General features: G+C 44.5%; 2 protein-coding genes across 6 annotated transcripts; one reads left to right on the top strand and one right to left on the bottom strand.

Annotated features, from left to right (window-relative positions):
- The first annotated feature begins 3,286 nt into the window (after positions 1-3,286).
- On the top strand, positions 3,287-7,464 carry LOC101779711 (F-box/LRR-repeat protein 4). The gene is made up of 3 exons (XM_022824969.1): positions 3,287-3,340; positions 3,620-5,389; positions 5,808-7,464. The coding sequence occupies exons 1-2, from the start codon at positions 3,287-3,289 to the stop codon at positions 5,381-5,383; spliced, it is 1,818 nt and encodes a 605-aa protein (XP_022680704.1). The 3' UTR covers positions 5,384-5,389; positions 5,808-7,464.
- Positions 7,465-7,707: 243 nt separating this feature from the next.
- LOC101775229 lies at positions 7,708-14,732 on the bottom strand. Of its 5 annotated transcripts, none has more exons than XM_004960035.2 (19): positions 14,417-14,732; positions 13,880-14,013; positions 13,024-13,086; positions 12,723-12,894; positions 12,466-12,612; positions 12,049-12,140; positions 11,854-11,950; positions 11,603-11,646; positions 11,394-11,482; positions 10,659-10,750; positions 10,429-10,575; positions 10,184-10,331; positions 10,009-10,085; positions 9,393-9,464; positions 9,093-9,140; positions 8,830-8,957; positions 8,591-8,750; positions 8,278-8,479; positions 7,708-8,074 (listed from the first exon to the last, which is right to left on the bottom strand). In XM_004960035.2, exons 4-19 carry the CDS (start codon positions 12,849-12,851, stop codon positions 8,004-8,006), a joined length of 1,743 nt encoding a protein of 580 aa, XP_004960092.1. In that variant the 5' UTR covers positions 12,852-12,894; positions 13,024-13,086; positions 13,880-14,013; positions 14,417-14,732; the 3' UTR covers positions 7,708-8,003. The 5 variants fall into 5 exon arrangements, with proteins under 5 accessions (XP_004960092.1, XP_004960091.1, XP_004960090.1 ...); XM_004960034.2 differs by having other exon boundaries at positions 14,413-14,732; XM_004960033.2 differs by having other exon boundaries at positions 13,880-14,034; positions 14,413-14,732.
- Positions 14,733-14,773: the final 41 nt, after the last annotated feature.

The raw sequence follows: 14,773 nt of genomic DNA on the forward strand, positions 1-14,773 counted from the left end.
GCCATCCTGGCGCCGAGCCTTGGCGCCACGGATCTTGGCGCCGAGGCTCGGCGCCACGGATCTTGGCGCCGAGCCTCCGCGCCACGTCAGCCGGCGCCCGCCACGTCGGAGGCGGGGCGTGGGGACCTTGGCGCCAGGATGGCTGGCGCCAAGACGTTATACCTTGGCGCCAGCCAGCCTGGCGCCAAGCCGAGGGTCCATTTTCGGAATTGGTTTCGCCAGGGGCCTATTTGTGAAATTTTTTCGCAAAAAGGGCCAAAAAACAAAAAAGTCAGCCTTGGGGGCGCCGCTTTGGAGTGCCTTGCGCAACCACTACCATGGTGTTTCCACACTTCAGCGGTGGTCCCTCTCGTTGTCCTGTACCTGTGGTGCTTCTCATCTCACCCTCTCTTCTCTCATCTTTCTTCTTCCATGTCATGGCTCCGCTCTGCTCTGGTAGTTGCAGCTAGGATCTGGCGAGCTCTATTACTAGGCTTCTTACTTCTTCTTCATCCTATCTGTTTGGTTGACGGTGGCTGCATTCGTTGGTGGCCCGAGGGGCTTCCTCCCCCCCCCCCCCAGGGCATTGGAGGGACCTTGACTTAGGCCATGTTTAAGTTTCCTCCTAACTCCCAACTTTGACACTATGCAAAAAGAAGATTCTCCATCACATCAAACTTGCGATACATGTATGGAGTACTAAATGTAAATGAAATTAAAAACTAATTGCACAGTTTTGTTGTACTTTGCGAGACGAATCTTTTGAGCCTAATTAGTCAATATTTGGACAATAATTCACAAATACAAACGAAACGCTACAGTTGCGCATTTATGACAAAATGTCAATTTTGCCACTCCCAAATTGGGAACTAAACAAGGCTTTATTGGTAAATTGAGAAGCCAGCCCCCTTTTTCTAGCTTGATGCGGGCAGCCTCGTCAACTCCGAGTTTGGGATACCATCGGCAACTCAGTGAAGTGCGGCAGCTGGATGCAGACTGACAAACTTTGGTGTCTCCGCAACCGCTCGTAGATGGGTTGTTTTCGTGTTCGAAAAAGTGTTATGATCTCTTCTCCTATCTGAAGTCGGGTTAGTGTGGACAGGGGGCTCGTTCTTTTCGAGATGATCCTCCCCCTTCAAGCTCTCACCGTTCTCCTCGGAGGGCGTCGGAGGGCATCAAGAAGAGTGGCAACCAGAAAACCAGGGTGGGTAACCGGGGTTGAAGCTCATAAATGGTCAGTGCGGACTCGGCAAAGTAAGTCGCTTGGTAATTGGGCAATCCGGTGATCGGCAGTTTACTCAGGGTGGTACTTGGAGGTGTGCTCAACCTTTTTCTTTCTCTTTGTTTGTAATTTTCTCTCTTTCGGCCTTGCCGATCTCATGTTTTTCTCTTCGGCTTCCCGAGATGATCTGTGTAAGTTTTTGTAACCGTCCCTGTTCGGGGTCTTTCGATCAATGAAAAGTAGGTGGGGGACGGACCCGACTTGCAACAGTGCATATCACCATGATATCATATTCGTAATCTATTAGGATTGTTTTTTTTTTTGAAAGATCCGGCACCATCTATAAGGATTGTTGAGGACTAAAAATAGATTGTGCTATTGTTTCTTTGGAACTAATTTGTTGATTTTGTATTCTTATCTTAGCCTTTACCATACATATTGTCCCAGGAGCATAGACTAGACCCAAAACACCGGTTTATCACGTAACCGTATGTACGTCGTACAGCTACAAATCGTCGTACAAACTCGATGGAAGAACAAAAAAACATTGAGCACGTGAGGACGAAATAGTGAAGGACAAAGAATTCAATTTGACAAAAAAGGAGCTCAACCTGCGTCGATAAACACATATTAGGCGATGATCTAAGGAACTCGATTGCAAATTTTTGTGTGCTCGGGGACATGTATGAGTTCGCCATGGCAGGTCGCAAATGATTTTTGTATCTCCTTATTACAGATGATACAAGATTCACGTCGATCTACTAGAGCTACTTGCAATATGCAAACCATGACGAGGGGTCGGACTTCTTGCTGTAACAAGCTGGATGGGTAGGTTTGTTGTGCAGCCTGAATGAGCACTTGAGCAGCATGGCATTGCATATCTGCATGTGAGTCACAAGTAAAAGTGACCCGGTCTATATCACTGGCTGGATATATCGAGCAATTTGAGTTTCACATGTAATCACTGATTGACATTCAAGTAAAAAGATTGATGATCAGATCCACACACACAAAAAAAGCAGAGATGGAGACACGAGAGATATGGGAGAGAGAAACGTAAAGATAGTATAGTAAGGATTTGTTTGGTTGGTGCTTGCTGCCCCCAACATGCCAAGCCAAAATTTGGCTATGGACAAATATGGGCAAAGCCAAAACGTGAAAAAAAAATTGAAATTTTTTTTCGTTTGAGCCATCCTTGCTTGGAAAAAAAGGTCATTTGAATGGTAGCCACGCCAAATTTTGTCATAACTATTGTTAATACAAGAGCCCATGTGATATTTTTTTTGTGTTGAAATATAGTCATGTGCAATCTTATTTTTAAAGATAAATTACAAAGAATATTACGGAGAAACAAATCATAAATCAAATGTATGATAGTGAATATTAGCATTTGAAGTTTGATAATCCAAAAACTTTACATACAACCCATGGATGCTAAACAACTCATCGTTTAAGGGAACTACAATACAACCAGGCAGCTACGTTACCTCCGCGGAGGCAAGGCTCGACCGTTGATTTGTAGTTGGCACGTGTAGGTGTAGGACAGCCAAATCTCAACCTATAATCAAATAGGGACCAAATTTTAAGACATGCTACGCCTTGATTTGGCTAGAGCTGGTAAGTAGGGGCGAAGCTAGCTCGAAACGGCGCTGGAGTTCATCAGCATTAGATACCGAGATCATTCAGCATAACACGACAGTATGAAATAGTAATCCTCACTAATTTTAGAAAAATCGTCGGGGTCAACTGACCCCAACAAAGTGGCCTAGCTCCGCCCCTGCCTACCAGCAATGTCGTCGTTGATCTAACGTAGGGCAAGGGGTAGCATGCACTAAAACATAGGGCATGATGGTGATCTACAGTAACTATCAAGACTAACAGCCATTGTGTATTTGTGTGTAGGCTTGAATAGTTGGTACGCAACATATAAATGTCTCTCTCTTAGTTGATTAGCAAAGCCATTTATATGTTGATTTGGTTAGGAAATTGTTAAAGGTGAAATGAAAAATCTTTCAATTGATATGATACCTTTAAACTATGGAAAAAATTGCAACGTTCGCTTCAATGGTCCTCGCATCGACCACGATGGAATTTACAGATCAAAGTCCAACGGAGTGCTCTGTTCTGCGGTTAGATGAGGTGTGATGAACTGATGATGGGCTAGGACCTAGACACCATGCTCAAAGACGACGAAGGTCAAGACAAGGTTATCGTCACGTCTTCTTCTTTTCCCTTTTTATTAAGGACAACACAAAACTGCCTGCCAAGGTTATTGTCTCGTATTCTTTTCCTTTCTAAAAGAAAAAGGTCAGACGTATCCTTTTACTTGTTTCTTTCAGGAAGAAAAGTCTCGCTCGCCTAACGCCGCCTCTGGAACCATCTTTGCGAGGACACTGACCGCCACGCACGACCACACAGCCGGCGGAGACACCCCTCGGTGGGCCCCCACTGTGTGAGCCCGCACCTTCCCCAGCGAGCAAACCACCCGTCCCATTCCATTCCCCACCCCCCAAATCTTGCGGCCACAAGCAAAGGCCACTCACCCTTCCCCTCCTTCCCTACCCGCGCTGCCGGCCGGGCGGACCAATCCGATGGCTTGACTGCCCCCTCCAGCGCACCACGGCGCCTACAAGCTCCCGCCACGCCGCCGCCGTTGGCGGCGGCGGCGGCGTCTGCCGTCGCCCTGGCTGCTACGCCGGCACGGACGCCGCGCTCTGCGACGACCTGCTGCAGGAGGTGTTCCGCCTCCTGCCGCCCGCCGCCGCGCCGGCCGTGTCCCTCGTCTCCCGGCGCTGGCTCTCGCTCCTCAGGGCCTCCACATCGTCCCTGACCCTCCGCCTGCCGGCCTCCCCGGATGCCGCGCCAGCGGCGGGGACGGCGACCCTCGCCGCCCTGCTGTCCCACTACCCGTTCCTCTCCGCCCTGACCGTCGTCTCCGCTGCTACTCCGGCCGGCGACGCCGACGCCGTGCTGCTCGCTGTCGCGGCCGCGCCGGCCGCCGCCCGGTTCTCCACGCTGCGGCTGCTACCCGATTCGGCGGTCTCCCCCGCCGCGCTGGTCGCCGCCTGCCCTGCCCTGTCCGGCCTCACGTCGCTCCACCTCACCGCCGTCCGCCCCCTGTCGTTCCGCTGGCTCGAGCTCTTGCCGCGCCTCAAGTCGTTCGCCCTCGTCAACTCCGCCGCCAGCGTTGACTACGCCGGCTCAAGCTCGGATGATGCCGGCGGTGGCGAAGCCGAGGCCGCGGGGGCCTTGCCGCTGGAAAGGCTGTCGCTTTGCGGCATCCGCTCAGGCGACAGAGGGCTTGGATGGCTCTGGCGGCGGTGCGGGAGCCTCAAGTGGCTGCAACTGCGCGCCTGCGACGGCACTGGAGACGGGCCCGCGTCGCTGGCCTTCGCGGGCTGCCTCGCTGGATTGCTCGCGCTTGAGCTTCGTGCTTGCCGTTCTGTCGCCGACCGTGTTCTCCTCCTTGCAGCTGACCATTGCCACGCGCTGACATCCCTCCTTGTTTATGACGGTGGCAGCAGCGAGGCCCTTCACCGGTTCATCCAACAGCGTGCTGCTGGTCTGCACACCTTGGACCTTCGCCTACCGCTCGACCTGCACAATGATCATCTCCTTGCCATTGGAGCCGAGCCAATTCACGGCGGTCGGGACCCCAAACATAGCCTAGTGGCACTTCGCCTTCAGAGCTGCGTCCTAATCACAGGAGATGGACTCCGGTCTCTTGCGCGAACAGCCACTGGGGCGAGCATCGAAGAGCTTGCCTTGGTTAGCTGTGATGTCGTGGAACGGGAGCCCGGGTTACTGACATTTCTCAGTCAAAGCATGCGGCGTCTTCGTCGTCTTGACTTGTCTTACAATGAGACACTGAGTGACAAGGTGATTGGTGCCATGCTGTCATCCTGCCGGAATCTCATCGACATCAGACTCAGGGGATGCCGGGGACTGACGGGGGGCTCCCTGGTCTCGCTTCTCAGGCACTGTGGGCAATCACTGGAGATCCTCGACCTCTCCCGCTGTCCTAGCATTGCTGTTGGCAATGTCGAACTCTTTGCTCAGCGCGCCACTCGATTGAATCATATGATCATCGAGGAGAGCGTGATATCAGAGGAATTGAAGGCAATCGCTCAGAAGAAAGGACTGAAGATTGGCTCATTATTGCCATGCGAAGGACCATTCTGAAGTCAGGTAATCCCCTTCAGAATGCAACTGATGAATACTTGATTTCAGTGTACTCTTACTTGAATATTGGAATAAGGTGCTGCTGCTCTGTACTACTTGTGTATGCAACTTTATAACTATACAATTGAATGTATATACTATACTTGTATTCTTGTCATGGCAAGCCTCTTGGTGCCTCACATGTAAACTGAGGACCAAGAATGTGCTGCTGTATGTCTTCAAATAATTGGCATGGAAATAACACAGTAAATCTCAAATTCCATGTTCTTCTATTGCAATTTAATTATGTTGTTGCATCAATGATGTATGTAATCGCAGATATTGGTAACGTGCAACATAATCGTTGAATTGATGTATATTTGAGCAGATAATGGTGTAGTGGTCAATATATAATTTGGTAGTGGTCATGTATCTGTCAATTCAGGTACAAACAGCAAGGATGCGCATGACGCTGATTCAAATGTCAGTTTTCTTTGTATTCAAATGGGTTTGGGTAGCTGTATACATTATGCACCTCATTATAGCTGGACGGTATGTATTCTCATCCAACTAGATGTGGCTTACTGAGCTATTGTAATCTGTTGCATTCTACATTATTTGATAGTGTGGATTTGTTGTAAGTTGAAAAAAAATGTGTTTGTTATAATAAATGTAGTATGCTTCTCTCTACAGTAACCGAATTAACCACTGAGTCACATTTTGTTGACAAACTCTCAACGTGTAACGCTGCCCGCCGGGTTAGGGGCCAGGTTAGGAGTACAAGTCACGTTGGCGCGCTGACATGAAAGGTGTTAAGCTAAAATAATTATGAAATATGATTTGTTATCTTATACACTCAAAGTAGCATCACATCGATGAATCGAACCAAATAAAAAATAAAACATAATCTAAAATCAAATTGATCGCATCCAATATTAAATTCGTACATTTTTTTTTTATCGTAATGAGCATTCGAGCACTATGTAATTTTTTTCTTAGAAATTCATTGACTTTTGGGCGTCAGTAGATATAGCTAACGGATTGACGTGCTATGGTACACTGATTTTTGGTTTCTGATAGAAATAAAAGATAAAGTTAGCGACGAATGAATAATTCAATCGTATTTGCGAGTTTATAATTTGATAGAAATAAAAGATGAACAGTTTGAGAAATACTAGAGTTTTGACACATTTTTTTAGACCAAATCATTACCAACATACTAGAGCTGCACCGACGCGTCGGGTTCCTACGTCATCTACGCACCAGTGGATGTCGTGGCCATGAACGTTGTCCTCAACGGCGGTGATCCTGACTATGTGGCGCTCTTGCCATCGGGCTTTGCCGTCCTACCCGACAGCCCAGCTGGGGGCAGCATGCCAGCATGCAAGGGGACAGCGGCGTCGGCTCAGGTGGCTCGCTCCTGACGACTGACGGTGGCGTTCCAGATACCAGTGGGCTCTGTACCCACAGCCAAGCTCTCGCTGGGTTCAGTGGCAACGGTGAACAGCCTCATCGCCTGCACCGTGGAGCGCATCAAGGCCGCGGTCTCAGGCGAGAGCAATCCCCAGCAGCTTCGTTGAATCTAAGTGTTCTTATCCTTGCATTGGAGGTATGTGCAACGTTAGAACCTGCAAAATTTCATCATTTGGTTTCTTCTGAATACTGATGATTTTTATCAGTGATCCTTTTGCGGGAGCAGCAAATTTTAGAGCTTTCATCAGTGGGAAGTCAATAACGCACCTCAGACTCTCCTTGCCATGTGGTGTGGTGCTCATAGTTTGGGTTATTTTTCACCTAGTTTCCGCAAAATTTCCGGAAATTCCAAGATATGTTTCAGTTGTCAAAGAAAATGCGTCACCACTACGCAAGGGCAGTTGGTTCGGGACTTCGGGTATTGACTTCCTCTTCATGTTGGCCTCTCGGATGCTGCTACTTATGATTTTTAGGGTTCTTGTCTTGTGGAGTACAAAACCGTAATTTAGCCTGTAATTTGTGCTGTTGTTCAGACTTCTCCAGCATCCTGGTAGGAGTTCCAGGATAGATATTTGTGTGCCTTCAGTTCTATACTTTGCAGTGTTTCTGGTATCGGGCCACCATTTCAATCTTCCAAATGTGTTGTACGTGATGTGCTTGCGTTGCTGCATGCCTTTGTTCCTTCAAGTTCTCGATTTGTTCGGCTTTAGTGCCATGACCATGGAATGCCAATTTCTCAGTTATGTTCCCGCTGTTTTCAAGAAGATGAGCCTTATATTTGTCACAATATGCTATGCTGGGTAAAATGATTGCGTTCCATGGCCATGCCACCACTTCAATGTCCCAGACTATTTGCCAGGCACCTCAGCATGTTTAGGAGCCGTTTCATATGGTACAAGTACAACTTATCCTTCTGATGTACATAGAGGCAGAGACGTTACATTTACAACACTGTTTTCCCCTCAGAAGAAGCAGGAGTCACTTCATGTACAAACTCGAGCCCTGAGTGCCTCTCAAATAATCAAAATCATGTAACTGATACAATACAATTCCTTTTCTTGAAAATGAGCTTGGATCTTCAGCATCCTATGATCACGAAATAAGTTCTCTATGGACATGGCATTCTGCTAGCGAAATCAGTACCTGAACCATGGCCCTCATGATATATTCATGAAGGTAATTTCTCTTCATTCTGTCTTGGGAGGAGGTCCGCAAATGAAAAATCATGAAATGGTGGACCTGAAAATATTTGAAGCAAGAAATAGCAAGTCAGTTTACAATGCAGCGTTCTTCGCTTGATTCTATAAAACTTTAGTTTTATCCTTAGTTAACATGCATAATTTTTCATCTCACTATACTTAAATCGCAAGCATAGCTCTCTTAAGAAAATGAAAGGATGGTCATTCTACATCTAACTATTGAAGGGTTTGCAAAATTTTTACCTTTTTGCTCGGCTAAAAGGTAAAAGGGAACATGAGCTACCATCTTTGTTCCTCCTTCGCTCCAGTCAACAATACCAGGACCATTTCCTTGGGCAGTGGACGGTCCCAGTACAGATAAACAGATGGCCGGTTCATTCATGAGCCCCAAATAGTCACAGGCACGTTGCCAGACTCTCCTGTCTGAGGTTCGGGTACGAGCAACCTGCAGGAAACAAAGCAGTTAAGATGCTGTGCGAGAAGTAACACTGATGGATGATGTAAACACATCTACACTGATCATTTATATCACATAAAGGAAGGACTGAGTCAGCACCTTAGCCAATGATACGCGTGCTCTCGGAAGCAACTCACTGTGGCATGTTGCTAGTTTTGCAATTGCCGTCACCACGAAGCAGAGGAGCCTAGCTTGGGATGATTTTCTAGAAGATGCACCCATCGAATCAAATCCCGGTTCCTGGCTTAATCCCAAACGACTTGACAAGATATAAAAGAAGTCAAATCATGTGTCATGCCATGCAAGTATAGAAAACAAAAACAGTAGACTGGCCTCACCTAGTTGCCAGGTTTTCATACAGTAACAATTCCAAATTTTCAAATAGTTCACGAGCTACATCTTTGCGATTTATCCCTCCAGCTCCATGCTCACCAATGGCCCAGCACAAGTGCAATGCTAATTCTGTCTGCATAGGTCAGTCCATAAGAAAATGCAGATGCAGTGAAAGGACATAACAGCTATTTGAGCAAGTGATGATGTAGCGATTTCAGTGGTACCATGAACTCGAACATAGATGTAAGAACTCGAAAGATATACTTGCCTTTCCAGGATCATCATAAGCCTCACCAAGTCTGTCAGTAATAGGCTTCTGCAGAATGGTCCAAAGTTATCATGTGAAATTGTTAACAAAACTCTGTATATAAAGGAAGTTCTTAAAGCAGAATGATCCAAAGTTACCATGCATAATTGTTAACAAAACTCTGTATATAAAGGAAGTTCTTAAAGGCCTCCTTATTGCTGCTAAGTACTACATAACATGGGCATTTATTTGGTTCAGACTTCGGAGTTCTGACTTGTATGTATAGTAAGAAATAAAACAACAAAAATTTACACCCATTACCTTTAGTATCGCAATGATGTCAGGAGACCGCTGGAAAGCAGCCAATATGAAATCCGACAGTCTTTTCCTAACCTACAAGAATGTAATATCAGGGAACCTAGAATATACAATTGGAAGTTGGAACTTATAGAAGTCATGTTAGGCAAATAACAAAGTCCAGAGCCAGACAAGACATAAAAACATAGCATCATTGTGGATTATGGGTGAAGGTGGGTATGTCAGAATTTTAAGTTTTGTACTTCTTTCATTTAGCTCTTCCAACATATTCCAACAAAAAAGTAGATGGACTTAACATATCACTGCTCCATCAGTTGGTCAAAGGATCATTTAGGATGGCTTTCAGAATTAGTAAGTTTGGCAAAAACAACAGCTGCAATAGTTCAACATATATGGTGAATCCTTCAACTTTAGCTTGCGACGTTGTTTATTAATTGCTTATCAATTGGTTTCCAACAGAATTAATCAGTTACGTCAGATCAAGCAAACAGAGATATTGGAAAGGTAATATATCCTTGGTTACAAACAGCACCCAGCTTATATATCTAACTATAGTTACAAAATATCAGTATGTCACATAAGAGGCTAGGAAAATTCGAAATAAATTTAAGTTGTCTACCTCGAATGAGAAAACCTTGTCAGGGAACATTGCAGCATATCTTGACATAACTACTGGAACAAGAGCACACAACAGCGCTGAACCAACAAACACAGATTTTTCACATGAACAATATGTTGGTAATTTAGTATATGTATCAATAGCAATCATAATTTAAAAAAGGTAGGAAACCTACAGTCGTTAACATCCCGCAATGCAGTTGCAAAATACAAAGAAAGAAAGCGAGGTGCCATTTCCAGCGACTGTTTTAATCTGTCTGATTGTGTGCTGTTAACTGCTGCTTGTAGTGTCGAAGATATTGTAGGGGATATCCAATGTTTTGCCTGAAGGAAACAACAGAAAAAGATACCATTAGTACTAAGAATTAGGGGGAATATAGAAACATTGAACATACACTATTGTATAGGAGAAACTACTTACAGCAATGCCATCGTTCTCATCTTTTAGAAGATCTAGGAACATCGGGTCAGCGAGGTCTAGAGGGCTACTATCATCAGAACCTGAAATACCACTAGAATCTTCTATTGCAGAACCAGTGTATGCCTCATCCATCAGTGCAAGAAGCATCTGCACAATAGAAAAGAAAAATGGCTTAGCCAATTTGGACTAGGTAATTCATTCATAACTTTGTGAATTTATTCAATGATAACCTCAGGAGCAGCGCTCTTCTGAATTGTAGCTATACTACTACCAATAAGAGTTCCAGAACTTCTTTCCACCTTCTCCAGTGCCACCACCAACACTGGATGCGCAAGTAGTGAGAGAGGAACAAAGGAGTTGAAATCAACCGTTATTACAGAACAAAGACCAACAATGCATGGTTGAAAGTTAAAAACACTCCGAAAAAGAGATAAATATCTAAAGCAAACCATCAATTTTTGCAATCTCTAATTAAGATCAGTCAGAGCTGCTTGATAATGTGTGCAGAATATTAAAACTTAAAGATAAAAAACAGCTCTTTATTAAAAGAAATCTATATAGTGTGACAACTAATTTAGTTCATGTGCATAAATAAAAAGTGAATCATGACACGCAGGGACTAGATTATGTAATCATGCTATATCCATTACGCAAATCCTTCACATTTAAGGATGTGCTCCAGATGAAAGCAGAAACAAGAATTTAATTATGCCATTGTGCACCTAACTCATAAGCCAGGGGCAAAGCTAGGCCACCTAATGACTGGGGTCATCTTCACTATATGAATGCAGGATGGGGGTCTTTAGTTACTGTGAATCGTGGTTTTCCATTGAAATACAAAAACCATCGGGGTCAACTATAAACTGCCCTGGCTCCGCCCCTGTCATAAGCTAATTAGCTGCTAAAATCATGCGGCTTAAAATAAATTCAAGGAAGTCCTGAAAGCACATAATCAGCAGGCTTACTTGGCAGATCCATAAGGGACAGGAAGAGCGGAAGAAAAGATCCTGCTGACATCATTAATGGAAGTACTTCCAAAAACTTCTTTTCCAGTCTAGAATGTTAGCAAACAGATTAGGTCGTTCGACATGATTCATATGAAATATTTATGCTACCAGTGTCAGGAAACATGTACATAAAACTCTCAGAAGTTCCAGCAATAAAGGGGATATACCTCTCACCATTTGATGCAATTAACTTCAACAGCAACGGATAAAACTGCATATAAACAACAGTACACAAGCATTGTCACGTGCTAACATGCTTAGATCAATTTGGAAAATAGAAAGAGAAGAGATAGATATGCTTAAAAACAAACAAGGAAGCTTAATTGACACATTGATATATTTAAAAGCAATGGTTTGCAACAACATAAACTGCATTATTTACTATTTCGAAGTAAGTAATCATTTCATGTGTATGCACCTGTGGAATCAAGGTGGGAAAAGAACCAAGGATCTTTGTCTTGTTTGCTATAAGGAATTCAAGTGTGCGCTCTGCAACAATAGGATCCGCGAACTCCCTATTTATAAGAAAGAAAATTGGAGTGATTTTAGAAGCTTTTGAAAGCAATACATAATAGTATATACACCAAGAGACAAACGCAGAGAGCAATATTACCTACTTAAGCAAGAGCGGAAGAAGGTTTTCAAACTATCATCAGCATCATGCAAGACTGCCTCCCCAAAGTCCAGGACGAATTGCAGAATGGTCTGTGAAGGAAAAATACATGTCTTTAAAGTCTAAACAACTCTTGCTAGAAGTATAACTGAACCCTTTATGAAATAAGGAAACATTTAAAAGTAATCTGACACCAATAACCGTGCAGATAAAATTGATTGTTGGGTGAATCAGGAAGTAATGCATTTATCATGTGCTTAGCAATATATTAACTCTCTCCCCAAATGACTAGATATACGCACGTTACTGGTAATTTTCAATAAAGTTGTAAGGGAGAAGTACATTTCTACGCGAAAGGACCATAGTTCCAAACATCCGAGCATTTATCCATCAAAATGTTAATAATAAGATCTTTACAAGAAGCAGCGAGCCGGTGGAGGCCACGGCCTGCGTCGGAGCAGTGGCGCATCGCTGAAACAGCTTGCTCATCACCGGGAACGCCCGCGCCACCATCTCGTCCCTCGCCTCCTTCGCCTCTCGGCACATCTCACACACCCTCCTCACCTTCATACGGGAAAATAAAAATGGCGCAAGAAGCAACAAACTAAAAATCCGTATGTATACATCCAATAAACCAGACATGGGGAGAAGGGCTCCAAGGGAGATGTGGTTACGGATTGGAGGAGGTTGGGGTCGGAGGCGGGGTCAGCGGCTGCAGCGGAGTCCCGTGAGGCCGCAGAGAGCGAGCGGAGGTGGAAATCGTAGCTGCTGCCGTCGCTGCCGCGGAGCTCCGGCGAAGCCATGGCCGTTGCCGTCGTGCCCTCGTGTTTCGATAATATATGTTACCTTAAGATTATTTTTAAAAAAAATGGATGGTGAGAAACAACATCATTTGGACAGATTGCAAAACAGATAAACAGTTTGATAAATACTAGAGTTTTGTAGTTTGACACATTTTTTAGACCAAATCATTACCAACATGTATGCTGAGGCACAGAGCTCTGCATCATCATCGTAGCTGAGGCAAATGCAGCACTCCTACATTGAGCAAGAGCATCGAATTAATTAGTAGTAGAAAAGATTAGCTCACAAAGAAACATTCAGCTGAAACAAGCAACACCGTATAATGGAACCATCTTGCATACATGGTAATCTATGATGAGTTTGCAACAAAGTTTGTAGGAAGATCTAAAAGTGATAGCTATAGTTTGGCCATAAACAAGTACAATAATATAGAAAATCATTGATCTATCACATCACTTAATTTTATCAAACTGCTTCCATTTCCAGATAGGTGCAGCAAAAAGGTATAAAAAAGGAGAGAAGCCAAGGTGGTGGTGGTAGATTGGTAACAGTGATTGGCATTTAACAGTGACTGAAACTTGTAAAAACAGACCCAGTAATTGGTCACTAAATGATTACCTGTGTAAACTGACGAGTATGACCAGTATGACATATTGAAGGGTTACTGATATCTACTTCTGACACAGCTCACAAGCATAGGGTCACTACTCACTAGTCACTTTGGGGTTTTCTGACACAACATTATTAGTACTGAACCTAGCAAAACAGTGCTGATCTCTTAAGCTGATCTGCTAATGGAATTCTGCAAGAACTATTAAACACTTGCTGCAATAGTTCTGGTACTTTCGGAAATCTACTATATAATTAAGGGGCATCATAATCTCACATTGGCATGCTTGGTCACATAAAAAATAACATATGAAGCAGAGGCTCTATATAGGTAGCATAATTGTCACAGGAAGAAGAGATTTCTATATACATTGGGAATAATCACACAATAATATCACAGGAAGAAGAAATTTCTTACAATGAGATGAGATTGATAAGATTCTCAATTTCTTTCAGAAGAGTTCCAGATGACTGATTCACTGCCATGTCTGTTGTAATATTCCCCAATGGTTGTGCAAAGTCAGACTTTCAAAATTCATTCTTACAAGTATACTGCAATTTTGCAATGAGTGTCTGTCAAATAATTTTACATTAGGTTCTTGAAAAAACAATGAAACAGTCAAAGACATGATTCTTGCCAAAGAAGAGCATTCAAAACACCCTATTGAATTCCATTCACAGGAAAAGACACCACACAAGTCATTCAGATAGGTGCGATTCTGAATAGTATTCAGACAGTAGTAGAGATCCGTATATCCATAAATGAGACGAGGGGTCACAATTTAAAATGAGTAACAAGTCTTTTATCAATCTGAAATCTTTACTCTAAAAGTCTAAATATGTATCCAAATATTTGGTCTTGCATCAAATTCTTTAAAGAAACATGCACAGGGCTACTACTACAAATGAATTTATACGAAGAACTGAGGAAAAGGTCTCCATGAACGAAACTTGCAGATTCACAGCAGGGGTAGCGTCGGATGAACTAGAGGGAGGCGACGGAGCATTGGGTGAAGGGCGTGCCGACGGTGTCCCGGCTCGACCGCGGTGGCTGGGGCCGGGAGTCTGGGGGAAGAGAACGTCGGCGGAAGCTGGGGTTCCGACCTTCCGGGTGAAGCGGCGGCAGCGGCTGGGGTCTAGATGGGCGACGGAGGCCGGATTCCGGATGAAGAGAAGGTGGGCGGCGGCGGCGGCGGCCTGGTTGGGACTTGTGAGATGCGTTCGTGGTTGGGGGAGTTGGGACGAGGAGAGAAGAGGAAGATTGGGACCGCGCCTCATGTGGTGTTTGGATACGAGGAGTCATGTTCGGACG

Source organism: Setaria italica, chromosome III (assembly GCF_000263155.2).
Source record: "Setaria italica strain Yugu1 chromosome III, Setaria_italica_v2.0, whole genome shotgun sequence".
Taxonomy (NCBI): Eukaryota; Viridiplantae; Streptophyta; class Magnoliopsida; order Poales; family Poaceae; genus Setaria; species Setaria italica.

Excerpts from the sequence above, each read along its gene's own strand:
- LOC101779711 (XM_022824969.1), top strand. The coding sequence starts at position 3,287 with ATGGAATTTACAGATCAAAGTCCAACGGAGTGCTCTGTTCTGCGGTTA. Across the intron at positions 3,341-3,619 it reads CTGTTCTGCGGTTAGATGAG|CCGGCGGAGACACCCCTCGG; the intron begins GTGTGATGAACT and ends ACGACCACACAG.
- LOC101775229 (XM_004960035.2), bottom strand. The coding sequence starts at position 12,851 with ATGGCTTCGCCGGAGCTCCGCGGCAGCGACGGCAGCAGCTACGATTTC. Across the intron at positions 11,647-11,853 it reads TTCCCACCTTGATTCCACAG|TTTTATCCGTTGCTGTTGAA; the intron begins GTGCATACACAT and ends GTTTATATGCAG. Across the intron at positions 8,958-9,092 it reads CTTATGATGATCCTGGAAAG|ACAGAATTAGCATTGCACTT; the intron begins GCAAGTATATCT and ends TGACCTATGCAG.